Consider the following 14097-nt stretch of genomic DNA (forward strand, 5'->3'; position numbering starts at 1 on the left):
TAAAACAAGCAAAAATATCTGCCATTGGGATGAGAAACTTTTGCTTAAATTAAGGAACCCCATTGGCAGATATTTTTTTCTATAAAATAGACTTATTTTCTTAGGTCCTTTTGCTCATCAAGAAAAAGCATTTTAATTTAAGAATTTTTAGATATCTCTACTGAAAACAAGACAAAAATACTAAGAAAGTCATTTTTTGCAGTGCATCATGCATGCAATGACATTCAGGTCTCTGAATTACCACTTGCTACATAAGGATTAAAAAAATACAAGACAAACCGCTTAGCAAAAATCCAAGGTTTATTGAGAGTAGGTTTAGTGTGCAGATACATGTGTGATGAGAACAGAAGCCCACTCCCACTCAACAAGAGCCGGCCAACTGGAGTTTTGGCCCGTCACGTGTCCACTGGGATACAGCGCCCCCTTACTTTCACAAAGAATTTCTTACATTTCAGACCAATGGCTACAACTGTAATACTATTGAAACTGTGGTTGATAACTAACAAATAACATACATGAGGAAAAATAACAGAAACTGATCTATTCTGTTATGTAACAGAGTAAAAATGAACCAGCTTTCACACAAAAGCTTTCCATAACTTCCACTGGAGGTCGTTATTCTGCCAATTTGATGTTTGAGAAGTGCCTTTAACCCCTCTCTACTCTTATCAAACCCCAACCCTATTTACTCAGCTCCTCCCTTTATGCCTTCTCGCTCTGATATTTATGGTGCAGTAGAAGCACGTCGTCCTGAGAGACCCTCTTCCATCCATCACTATGGACGTGGTACAGGTTGACTTGGCCTCCGCTGTAGGCGTCACGATAGGTGGCTTGGTAGATGGCGCGGCGGCCCAGGTCGCAAGCTTCCTCTACGGTCATGTCGTAGCGAAGGCCGCTGTCAACCACGCCATAGGCGTACATGGAGCCCGAGCCCACCGCAAAGAGATCTCCGCACACACGGTTACCCTCGGAGTCCACATAGTAGAGCCCTGCAATGAGAAAACAACACAATCAGCAGTGCTTTATGTCCTGTTGTGTTAAAAAGAGTTGGTGCCGCCAAGAACGATGAAGGCATTTAAAAAAAGCAAAACCCTTAAGAGAGAATTCAGTAGATGGATCGATGTTATGACCACAAGGTTGTAAATAATGATCTAACAATACAAGCTTGATCCTTCTCCAAGGGTACATGTGTGAAAAGGGATCATGGGAAACATTCAGTAGTCTATTTTTTCCTGACACCCAGATATTCAATAGCTGAAGCTTGATCTGGGGTCACCTGAGGGCTGCGGCATGAAAGGCAAAAAAGGAAAAATGAAAGGAAGCCGTTACTACCACCTTGCCCATATTAAGCAAGCTAAATGTAAGCCTGCATTGAACGCGGCATTCACCCCGAGACGGTGCTCCAGGCGCTATTGATTGCTCCAAAAACATCCAAATTAATTATTGATCTACACCTGAAGTCCTGACCTCTCACCCAAACATGATGGATGACGTAGCTCAAATTCAGTGGACTGCAGGGCTACTGCCTGCTCCAGCAATGGATCACCTTTGCCAGACACGTTTCAAAAGTGTGTGCCATGGGGTGGGGTATGACGAAACACCCCTACCGTAAGTATAACCCAATAGCGGTGACTAGGTCCCATCTGCACTCCGGCAAAACCAGGCTGCAGACGGACCCTAAAGAGTGAGTGGGTCAGACCAATCCAGATTCACGAAGATCATCACTCCTACAAACTGATACACACTTTTTATCATCCTGGAGTTAGACTGCTTGAAAACTTTTACTTAAAGTTCAAGGACCCTAAATTGGCTCACAGAGACATTTTAAGGACAGTCTATCTGAAACTAAGGCTAGGAACGTACGATCGTTTCCACAAGTAAATTACATCCTCTGTACGCGTCATTAGCTCGACCTGATAATCGTTGCTGCTCCCTGAATATGCAGGGTAATTTGGCATTTTTAGAGTCAAGTGCAAAGACTAAAAACAGGGTGAAATGCAGCATCGAGTCTCATTCACCCCAAATGCATCGGTTCTCATTGAGAGCTTTGGGTTTTTATTTTTTTTACACACAACACCTGGATTTGCCATGATGATAACAGACACGGGTGAAAAGGGAAAAGAAGGTGACACCAAAAGGAAACGAGGCACTTGAATTTCCGAGACCTCGTAAAGCCGAGGCGACGATGCAGTTGCGATCCCGCAAAACGTTACGATCGCACTCCATCACAAAGGTGACAGGCAGTTAGACGTGACAGACTAAAAGTGTGACTGCCTGCACGTGAACGCTAACATCAAGAAATACACACAGGTGATTGGCTGACTGCTCTTCTGATTGTCACCCAGCTATGCTTGGTTACGAGTGCCATTGATGAGCGCGGCTGCTCGGAAAGCAAAGCATCTCGGTGTGTCGACTCGTGTCTGAGTCTTCTATGCATTCATGCACACGAATATAGGAAACAGCAGTTGAAAGAGTCATCATCATATGTTGTGAAGTTAGTAGCCCAACTGTGCCGCTGACATGTGCAGTTCCTGACAGCACAGAAGTTGTCTACACTTTCACAGCAAGCTTTTAGTATTACTTCCTGTAATTAACATTACAATAAAGCCTGGAGTGGTATAGTCTGTTTTTACATGTGTGCAAATGTACGCACACAATCGGACACAAAGCCTTGCAAAGTATTGTTTTTTTTTTACGTTAGCAGACGTTTGACGCATGTGCATTGCGACAAAATGCAATGCATCTCCTGGCCTACATACTACACTCTAGGGATGTGTTAATTGTTTTGTGTTATCCTATTTAACACATTATGTGTCATTTCGTGTTGATTTTGATTTCAAATAAATAAAAGTGACAACAGAGCTAGGGCTGGGCAAAAAAAATAGATTTTTGTATTAATCATTGTTATTTTTGTACGTGATCGATTCAAAATCGATTCTCAAAGGCCACAAATCGATTTTTTTTTTATGAAATAGCCTGATCCTGTTTGATCAAGGAAAGCGACTGTTGTGACTTTTTTCAGCATACAGTTTTCATCTTGCATCAAAATTGTATTATATGTAACATAATTGTATGCTTTTGAAAATTAGAGATGGGTTCTGTTTTAATGTACCCAAGTGTACCTAAAATTTCTAAAAAAAATCCAGATAATTTACTCACCACCATGTCATCCAAAATGTTGATGTCTTTCTTTGTTCAGTCGTGAAGAATTTATGTTTTTTAAGTAAAACATTCCAGGATTTTTCTCATTTTAATGGACTTTAATAGACCCCAACACTCAACACTTAACTCAACACTTAACAGTTTTTTCAACGGAGTTTCAAAGGACTCTAAATGGTCCCAAACGAGGCATAAGGGTCTTATCTAGTGGAACGATTGTCATTTTTGACATTAAAAATAAAAAATATGCACTTTTAAACCACAACATGTCATCTATGTTCGGTCCTGTGACGCCACAGCGCGACCTCACGTAATTACGTAGTGACATAGAAAGGTCACGTGTTACATATCTGAAACGCACATTTGCGGACCATTTTAAACAATAAACTGACACAAAGACATTAATTAGTATCATTTGACATACAACAACGTCGGAACGGTCCTCTTTCTCCACACTTGTAAACACTGGGGCGTAGTTTCGCATACATCATCCGTGACCTCTTGACGTGATGACGTTTTGCGTGAGGTCGCACTGGCGCATCACAGGACCAGATATAGATGAGAAGTTGTGGTTTAAAAGTTGATATTTTTATTTTTCGTGTCAAAAATGACAATCATTTCGCTAGATAAGACCCTTATGCCTCGTGTGAAATCGTTTAGAGTCCTTTGAAACTCCGTTGAAAAAAAGTGTTGCGTTAAGTGTTAAGTGTTGGGGTCCATTAAAGTCCATTAAAATGAGAAAAATCCTGGAATGTTTTCATCAAAAAACATAATTTCCTCTGGACTGAACAAAGAAAGACATCAACATTTTGGATGACATGGTGGTAAGTAAATTATCTGGATTTTGTTAAGAAAATGGACTAATCCTTTAATATACAGGTTTGTGGCTCTTAATTTCTTTTTATTAATTACCCACTTGTAACCTTATGTCCACTGTTATTTTTTATAAATATAGTGTTTGTATTAAATATATATTTACTAAGTTGAATTGAGAATCGAGTATAAAAATCGCTTTGAGAATCGGAATCGAATTGATAGATAAATTGAATCAATCTTGAACATCTGAATTGATACCCAGCCTTATCCTTAACTGGACACGTATGTTTTCTTGTACACACATCGTTACAAAAAACTGGCAACCCTCGCCTATGCATAAAAACGGGACTATACTTCTAGCTTAAGTTAAAGCAATGTTAGTTACTAGATACTACACTTTAAAAAAAGGTTAAAAGCTGTCAAATGGGCAGCGCTTTTTTTAAAAGTACACATTTGTATCTAAAGAGTGTACCTCAATTGCATATTTTGGTACACCAAAGGTAACACATCTGTACCTTAATGGTACAGTGCAAATTGTTTTTGACAGTGTATCTGACTGCATTACTACATGATCTGCCCTTAAATTAAAATAAATCAGAAAAATATATTTTCATGTCTACAGTAACTTATTTTAGCATCTTGATGCCATCGTAGGCTGGCTTTGATGTATCGATCCAAAGTTCAGAAATGCAATTCAAATCGACACTAGGGATGTCAAAAGTAGATGGCATGATGAAAAAGATGTCAAAGATGTCGATGCTATAATTAAAAAGATGCCTTTCTGCAGCATCAGCATTGCCAACTTAAAGTCAAAAATAAAAATTGTCATTTTTAATCACCCTCAAGTTGTTCAAACCACTACGGCTTTCCTTGTTCCTAAAAACCAAAATGCTTATTTTTCAAAAAAGCCATAGGGGATTTGAACTAGGACTGCATAACAACAACTAATCACAACTTTTTGCAAAAGTTTTTGTTTACATCATATGTGTATTGTGTATAATAATTATGTATATATAAATACACACATGATGCATGTACATATTTAAGAAATATTTACATGTGTTTATACATTTTTATATTCACATATAATTTATATTATTCATAAATATGAATGCTTAATATATACAAATATTTTTTTCTTAACATTTTACATGCATATGTGTGTATTTATATATACACAATTATTATGCACAGTACACACACATATATATATATATGATGTAAACAAAAATTTTATTCTGCAAGCGATTAGTTGTTATGCAGCCCTAATTTGAACAATTTGAGGGTATGCAAAAAAATGGGAATTTTTTTTTAGGATGAACTAATACTTTCTGTTTGATCGACAGACGGGCTGCTTTATCTTTGTGTATGGACTATTACAATGCAGTGCTGTGTTTTAAATTTTCAAATTGGGCAATGGCTCCAAAACCAACATCCCATCGATGAAAAGGGTTTCAATGAGATCTCAAATAGGTCACTTTTACTCTTCAGACAGCCTGAACCAGACATGGCAGTAACAGATTCATAAAACAAATACAACAACAATACAAACACTAAAGCTCTAGGGTCCCTACAGTCTCTCTAAAAGCAGTTGCACTGCATAAAATTTTATTATCCCCATCTTTGCCTATACCTCAGTACAGTCCTTTATTAAATTTATCCTTTGCAGCAAAAAGGCACTTCATCACAGATATAAGTGTGCCAAATATTGCTCGGCTTATTTGCACAACATTTACCTCTCTATTAAATCAAACGCATTGTAATACCCGACACTGCTATTAAACTTTTAACAGCAGTCATTATTCACAAATTAACTGTGAAATTTCCCATCTCATTTTGTTTGCCATCTACGCAAAGGTTTTTTGGGGGCCATGCTACCTTGTGTCATTCTCTGCATAAACGCCAGATGACTGAACTGATGGGATTTTGCATGCGACTCGATCGCCCTGGCTGAGCGCAGCAGCGTCTATCATAGTGTTGCTCTCTCTTGGCCCACAGTCACCAGCATATTGATTTTCCATTACTGTGTCACTGCGCAGGTCCTCTTTAAACACATCGGGCGTGATGTAGAGCCCGTTACAGCACCTCAGTGTCTGAAATTGAGGGATGCGGCACTCACAGATAGTCTCATAGCACTTGCGCCATCTGGTGGATGTGTGGTGAATTAACTCAACCTAAAGCAAATTTTGCAGTGGCAATTTTTCTTTTAGAAGCTTCAGCTGGGCTTTATTTAAAATTGTGCTCTGTGTTGGAGTGATACAAAATGAACTGTAAATGGGCAAACGCTTGCCATTAAGACAATTAGATTAAAAGCCTCTTAGACATCTGAACGCATAGCCCAATTAACAAAAATGGACATCAATCACGGCCTAGAAAAGCAAAGGTCCTGAAAGTCCATTAACGTGCAGTTTGTGGTTCATCTCCAAGACAAAGTTATGGTGCTGCATATTAAAATAACATTCCCACTGGTGGAGACTGGCAGGAAATTATGGTGATAGAGCTATTTTTACAAAGCTATTTCAGCAGAAAGCCTGGGTCAAATCAGCACAGAAAGTAATCGCCTAATTTGTCCCCATGCCAACTGCAGCAATCACTCAAAACATAAATGGGAAAATTCTGGTCCCTTCAGACAATCTTTTACATCGCAATGCTATTTCAGATAGCAAACAGATCACAGCTGTTAGGTTTCTGCTTAACGCCTTTGATGAGAGCACTGCAGCAAACCACCTTGAATTTAAATACATTGCTATAACAAATCTATAATTTTATCAAATTCCTCAGTCCTAGTGCACAAAAGATAATATTATATAAGAATACTTCATATATCTGATGTACAAACTTTCCGATTAAATTATCTCACTTAAAATCTCAAATCATTTGTTTCAGTAGCGATAACAATATAAATGTGTAATTACTGCAGTTTTTCAATATAAATAATATATCAAGAACATGTTTGTAATTAGTGCTAGCAACAGTATAACATTTTCAGTATCGACTAGTCAGAGGTTAGTCAATAAATCAAGTAGTCAACTAATCATTAGAAAATGTAATACTACATTTTATACAATTGGTTTCCGGTTTACAAGATCCCAATCAACAATGTTGCCTTGGGGTGGGGATTTATTATACCAAAAAATATTGCTGCTTTTAGAAACAAACTACTAGTAATAACATTGAGGGGAATACAGTGTTCTGGAGACAAGTTTTTGAGTGTTTGGCTATTTTTAAGATGATGCACTGTCTAAAAACAACGCAGCGCAAGACAGCCAAAGATGTCCATCTGAAGACGTATGGCTGTGGCTGCAGCGCCTTAAAAGTAATAAAGCAAGACACATTTTTGCTGAACACAGTCAGAAAGCCAATATATAATCTCCAGAATAGCTGAACTACAAAATGTCATAAAACATCTGAAATCACTAGAACATCATAACCCACCCCAAGTAGAAGGGGTGGGCGGGGCAAAAACTAACGTGGGGTTAGATGTAACACGGACGGTTTACATTGTTGCACAAGGTTGAGCGTTTTGTTTTTGCTGTATTTTTTTCACGCTGCCAAAAGACGATCTCCCGCAAATTATTGGAAATGTATAACGTTTTCCCAGAGAGTTATTGATGAACGAGTGTTTTAGGTGGCATGTAAGTCAATTTTTCATCACATGTATATTTCGGTTTCTAAGATGGGTGTGTAAGATACCAAATCCAATGCTAAGTCATATTAATCAGTGTCTTGTTGACTACAACACAGTATCGTTTTGAAATATGTCTGCAGCTCTTGGCAACTTTTTTAGTGGCTTTGAAAATATTTTGATCCTGCGGGGTTAATTGTTACGCTGTGTTACAACTAACCCCTCAGCACTTACGATATGAAAACCGCTAATGTTAGCGTAATTCTTGCCGTTGTTTTAAATAGACTATGCATGAATGATTGCTGGCTGCCAAACAAAATAAATGTGCCTGTCTTATAAAAAATCGTGTGTCAAATGTATTTTTGTTCGTATCTGTAATATTGATTGAATAAGGTCACAAAGATTGAAATCATAATGAAACAAATGGCTAAAATCAGACTTTGATGCTCATTATCTCAGAATTTGATTTTGAAACTATAGTATGGTTATTATAGACTGGGTCACGTATAAAAAAAATGTTTTGTAATAATTGTGCTGATTTTGCTCACATATTTAGACATTTGTATCCATTTATAATTGAACTACTGTTAGACAAGGGCTGGATGAATAAATACAGTGTGGATACCCGTCTATTATAGACAGATATATAAACAATATCCACTTCAAGTATATAGACAAAATAGTATTGAAAGATTTGCTCGCAAACTTAATTTTTGGTAAGTGTTACAACTAACCCCCTGCCTGTTACAATTAACCCCACCTATGGGGTAAGTTGTAACGTTTGCACTTCTGTCACGTTTGGTGTAATTGTCCAAGAATGGTAAGTACTAGAAACAAACTTCAAATGTTAATTTGTAGCAGAGATGTGTGTGTTGCTTTTGTAAAAATATAATTAATCAAACTCAATTATTTTTTGAATGATTGAGCCAAAACCAAAAAGCGTTAGGTTGTGCCCCGCTCTCCCCTACTTACCTAATAAAACAAGCAATTACAAAAAGTGTAGCTGAATCAAATAAGCACTTACTAGCATTGCTTGTTACATAAAAAGGCCAGGAAGACCCAATAGATATTTTTTGCGTAAAAGTCAAACCTTTAATGTACTGAAATGCATTAGATATTCACAAACAGCTAAAACTAGTTGTTATTCAAGAAATGCATGTGATATTTACCTGGCCCTCTCTTGTCCCAGCCGCACACCATTGTCCCCATACTGAGGCCCATTCCTTTGTACTGATAGACCATGTTGGCCAATAACTTGGATGCAGCTGCCACTGAAATGCGCTCTTTGTTGCGCAGCTCGTAGATGCGGCACTGCCTGGCCAGCAGTCGCTCCCAGAAACTGCAGTCTGCGGCTCCACCTGCCATTGTGCCAAGCAGGTACGGGTTGATCTCAATTACCTTCTTTACCGTCTGCGATGCGATGTAGGAGCCGGCGGTCGCTCTGGAATCCACAGCCACAATAACGCCATGCTCAAACTGAAGAGACAAAAGACATGTTACAGTATATTATAGTATACATTATAGTCAACATTTGACGTGGATCATTAACTCTTTCACCGCCAGCGTTTTAAAAAAAAGTTGCCAGCCAGCGCCAGCGTTTTTCATGATTTTCACCAAAGTTTAATGCCTTCCAGAAAATGTTCTTCTTTAAATATATAAACATACAATATACCAAATGAAAGAACAGACCCTCTGCTTTCAAACAAAAAAAAAACATTTCATCCTATCTTTAGTGGTTCTTTTGCAATCAGCTTTTGAATATGGATAATAGCGGTATTGCGGAAAGACTGAAAATCTCGTCATTGGCGGGGAAGCGTTTTCTCTTAATTGACGAGATATCTCGTCAATGGCGGGGAAAGAGTTAAAGCTCAAAGTTGCCCTAAGACAAAGAACAGGTATTGTTCAAAATTTTAAGACGGCTTTCATGAAAGAGTTTGATCCACTTCAAATGTTGACTGGTGTATATTAAACATACTATACACAGACAAAGAAAGGTACTTTTTTAGAACAAAGTATATATTGATCTAGAAAAACTGATTTGTTCAAGATGATTAAACAAGATTTTATAAAGAAAATACAAAACTTTTTCACATATTTTGAAACTAAATGTAATGTTAAAAGTAAACAACGTATGCAAGATGTTTCTACTTTGTTGTTTTAATAAAAAAAGAAAGCTTCATATACAAGTATTATGCAATCTAAGAAAAAGAATAAAAGCAATCCTCTTAAAATGTTTCAAGTATCTAACAGGCTAAAATTATCTTAAAGGGATAGTTGTTCACCCAAAAATAAATATTCATAATTTTCTCATCCTCATGTTCTTCTTAACCTGTATGAGTTTTTTTATTTGTTGAACACAAAAGAAGATATTTTGATAAATGATGGTAAGCAGCACACAGCTGACTGTATTCATTGACTTCCATAGTAGGAAAAACAAATAAAATGGAATTCAATGGGTACCATCAACTGTGTGTTTACCATCATTTATCAAAATATCTTCTTCAACATTTATCACAACACTTCCATTATATTTGTTTTCCTTCTATTGAAGTCAATGGTTACAGCCGCTGTGTGCTTACAATCATTTATCAAAATATCTTTTTTCGTGTTCATCAGAAAAAAAAATATTTATACAGGTTTATACAGCAATTTTTGCGTGAGCATATCAGTGAACACCCCTGACCACTCGGTGAGTTTCACGTCTTTGTAAAAGAAAGTTTAATGCATTTTAGGAAGGATTGTTCCAGTGCACCTATGCACCCATTGTAGAAGTGGGAGGTGAAACAACAAACACCCGAAAATTCTCGGGGCAGCCGCGAAATTTCAGTCAAAACCACTCTATTTCATCATAAACACTCTGAAAACAGGGCTTTAAGTGTAAAATACCGAACTTGTCCTTTAAGTGCAGAATGATGTAATAAAAAAATCACAGATTTATACTGGTTTATGTGGGAGACTCTTAGTTAAGTTTAATCCTAAATAAAAATTTTCTTAAATGTTTTAAAGCACAATGGTTTACATATTCATACTAAAAGCCAAAAGAGTCAATTTTGATGTAAATGTTGTCAGCTACTTACGGGTGAGGTTTCCTAGACCGGGCTTATCCTAGTCCCAGACTAAAATGCATGTCTTAACATATATCAGTGACATTGTTTTGTCTCAAGATGCATAACAGTAGTGATTTTTGGTAGGCATGTTGTGAAAACTACTTAAATGTCCTAAGCATACAGATGCTTCATAAGCTTATAGTGGTACTGTATATTAAAAGTTGGCTTTTCTGTATGTAATGATTAATATAACTAAAGCCTAGTCCTGGATTAACTTAAACCATGTCTGGGAAACTGCCCCAAAATGTATTACTTTACTCTTTAAGCTTCATAAGCCTATAGTGGTACTGTATATTAAAGTTGGCGTTTCTGATTAGACAAACCACCGTAGGCCACAATGAACACGCACATAAGATGCTGCGTCATCTTGCGTCACATGTATTATAACTTTACGGTTATTGATATATTTTTCCTTCTTATTAACTATTAAAAAAATGTATAGCCAATTTAATCACGCATTTAAAATGTGAAATTGCAGCAAGCGAGCTTAGAATAAAAACAAAGTTATAGATAGGCAGGTGTTGTGGACGCTGGGCCTTTATTGAGGCTGAAAAAATAAAAGGGGGCGCTGTTTGTGACAAATTGGAAATTATAGACAAACTGAACCTCGACCATATTTATAAACACGTGTGCATATTATTTTACATAATTTACAGAGGTTAAACAGTAACAACCAAGTACAACAAGCAAAAACAAAAAATAGTCTAGTTTGACACTGGTCTACTTAACTGTTTAAAATGAACAGGCTTCTGTTTTAGTCAGTCTAGTGCATTTGTTAATATGTGCAATAAATTCAGGCCACGGGATCAAGTCGATTTAAATACTGGTTTAAAAAAATAATTTGTTAAGTTCTAGATGATCAGTGGCCGTATATAGGTTTCAAACAAGACAGATGCTCTACTGTAGGCTAATGAACTCACTTTGAAAGCTAAGGTGGTCGTTCCGTGAAGAAACTCAATCTTTCTCTCCACTTCATCCTCTCCACCCAGCGGCTTCACGGCGAAGTTAGCGCTGTCTCCAAGCGCGGCTCCAAAGCCGAGATCCGTCTGACCGAGCCCGCAGCTGTGAGCGAAAGGCCGGTCAAACTGATCAGAGAAATTCGCAGACTCACTCCTCAATACACTAGACAGCGCCATGTTTTAGTTAATGATGCTACAGAAGCGCCCTACTTCCTTCCTTTAGTGAAATGTTTAGAATGGAGGATTATATAGCGCCATCTACTGCGCCGGATGACCGCTTAAACTAGCAATGGACTGGCTTTTACGTATTCACATATTTATTTTTATGTATCTTTTTTTCTTAAATTATTACTGGCACAAACACCTTCTCAAAGGAGACAACATGGCATTCGCACAGGCAAATGGATCAAAATTTCTGGACTCATAATTTGTTCACCTTGAATCCTATATGTATACTTAAAATACACAAAGATGTTTTTATTATTTATGACATGTTTTACATCAAATGAAAAGCATGTGCATTAAATTTGAGTGAATAATGAAATAAATAATTAGCATGGCTTTTATATATAATTTTAATTAATTAGTCTTAAATTTGTCCTCTCAGTGTCCTCTTATAATGGTTCTTTCTGTCATTAAGTTAATGACAGAATCCTTCTGCTGTTGAAAATATTAAGTAATTACTTTTCATTTTTGTGCCTCTTCTCTTCCTATTCTCGGTGTAATGATTTTATCATATCCATCTTCATCCAGCTCAACCTCATCTTTTTTCTGTCTCTCTTTCTCCCTCTCTTTGATTTTCTCCTTTATTCTCTCTTTCTCTCTGTAATACTCCTCCTTCAGGTCCTCTCTGTCTCTGCGCCTGCAGCCACGGGCAGTGATGTGGAAAAGATCCACATTATTCCCAGAGTAAGCATCCCAGCGTGTGGCTCTAAAAACAGCCTCCCGTGCCAGTGCCACAGCTTCATCCACACTCATTCCCCATCTCCAACCATCATCAAGGACAGCATATGCATATGGTGACCCAGAGCCCACTGAGATGATATCTCCTTTTAGTTGCAAGCCATCACTGCACACATAGCACACCCTGGGACCAAGCTGTCCTGCGGTAGTTGAAATCGTGCTTTCTGGATTTTGATCTGACACTGATGGATGTGGCACATTAGCATCTTTTAGGATCTCCTGCTGATTTGTTGTGGACATTGTCTCACTGTTTAGTCTATCAGCTGAAATAGATAAATGCCAGTTGTGTTTCTTAACATCTGCTTTCGTGCTGGTCTGAAGAGTTTCCGGTGTTATCTGGGCATCTTCTCCATCCCATCCACATAAAGTTGCCGCCACGCATACTTCAGTGCCTTTGAATGGATGAAGCATCATGGAGAGAAGCTTTGCAGCACCATTGACTGTTAATCTCCTGCGATGACGAAGCTGGTAGAGCCTCATTTCACGGGTGAGGATTCGCTCCCATAGCATGCAGTCTGCACCGCTACCTGAAGTTGTGACAACCAGGTGAGAATGGATGGGTAAAATTTTCTGACTTATTGGGCAGCAGATTAGTCCCTTACAGCTGGCACGCGTGTCCGCAGCAGCTATTACGCCACCTTGAAATGTAAAGCCCAGAGTGGTGGTGCCATGTGATAACTGGAAAGGTCGTTGATGGGGTGACAGAGATGGAACTCCGTGGGTTCTGCTGTTCTGTTGAGGGAGGAAAAGAAAATGAAAAGGAGTCTCAAACTCTGATTGTGGCATCCAATGAGTTCCCATCTCATTTGGAGTGCATGGGCTGATGTCATCAAAGGTGTCTGCAAAACCACACACATCCTGAAGAGCCATTTTCCCTCTAGGAACTAGTAAGTTGGAGCCACACTACCAAAAAGGTCCCCTTTGAAGGCAGGGATTTATATATGAGGTAAAGTGAAACATACACACATATCCTTGAGAGAATATGTGTTGTCTCAGCAAGAATCATAGTTTTTATATCTGATATTACGCTTGTGTGGTCGCCATTCAGGCACAACAGTGAAGCGACTCTTCAGCTCGTAACTTATGAAAAGTGCTGAGACTTTATAAGTTCCGCTTGGCTAACTCATTCACTTACCCCCATATTAGATAACATACACAGAGATTTACTTGATACAAGGTTTTCTGTTAGATTGCAGTTTAAAACAGACTAAAAATGCAAACCCCACAAAATATTCTCATCAAATATTGATGAACAATGGAAAAACCCTGCTGTGAATAAGGAAACTGAATTCAGTTGAAATGCTAATTACCCATGTAGTTGAATTGTGTGTGTTGATGGAAGTATTATGGCAAGAAACAATTTAACACTTTGATAGGTTGTGATTGTTTATATTGCTAAATTCTGAAACCATGGTTTTTTTCTATAATTGGTGTTTTACACTAATCACAAATAGGCTTTTTAATTAGC

General features: G+C 37.9%; 2 protein-coding genes across 2 annotated transcripts; both read right to left on the bottom strand.

Moving 5' to 3' along the window:
* Positions 1 to 282: 282 nt before the first annotated feature.
* On the bottom strand, positions 283 to 11868 carry psmb5 (proteasome 20S subunit beta 5). Its single transcript, XM_065267516.1, has 3 exons — positions 11628 to 11868; positions 8770 to 9076; positions 283 to 989 (listed from the first exon to the last, which is right to left on the bottom strand). Exons 1-3 carry the CDS (start codon positions 11841 to 11843, stop codon positions 703 to 705), a joined length of 810 nt encoding a protein of 269 aa, XP_065123588.1. The 5' UTR covers positions 11844 to 11868; the 3' UTR covers positions 283 to 702.
* Positions 11869 to 12344: 476 nt separating this feature from the next.
* On the bottom strand, positions 12345 to 13499 carry psmb11a (proteasome 20S subunit beta 11a). The gene has a single exon (XM_065265902.1). It carries the CDS (start codon positions 13497 to 13499, stop codon positions 12354 to 12356), a length of 1146 nt encoding a protein of 381 aa, XP_065121974.1. The 3' UTR covers positions 12345 to 12353.
* Between the last annotated feature and the right edge of the window lie 598 nt (positions 13500 to 14097).

Source organism: Paramisgurnus dabryanus, chromosome 6 (assembly GCF_030506205.2).
Source record: "Paramisgurnus dabryanus chromosome 6, PD_genome_1.1, whole genome shotgun sequence".
Taxonomy (NCBI): domain Eukaryota; kingdom Metazoa; phylum Chordata; class Actinopteri; order Cypriniformes; family Cobitidae; genus Paramisgurnus; species Paramisgurnus dabryanus.

Coding starts and splice junctions, on each gene's coding strand:
- psmb11a (XM_065265902.1), bottom strand. CDS start 13,499: ATGGCTCTTCAGGATGTGTGTGGTTTTGCAGACACCTTTGATGACATC.
- psmb5 (XM_065267516.1), bottom strand. CDS start 11,843: ATGGCGCTGTCTAGTGTATTGAGGAGTGAGTCTGCGAATTTCTCTGAT. Junction 9,077..11,627: donor CGACCACCTTAGCTTTCAAA/GTGAGTTCATTA, acceptor TTGTCTCTTCAG/TTTGAGCATGGCGTTATTGT. Junction 990..8,769: donor CTGGGACAAGAGAGGGCCAG/GTAAATATCACA, acceptor TTCTCATTGCAG/GGCTCTACTATGTGGACTCC.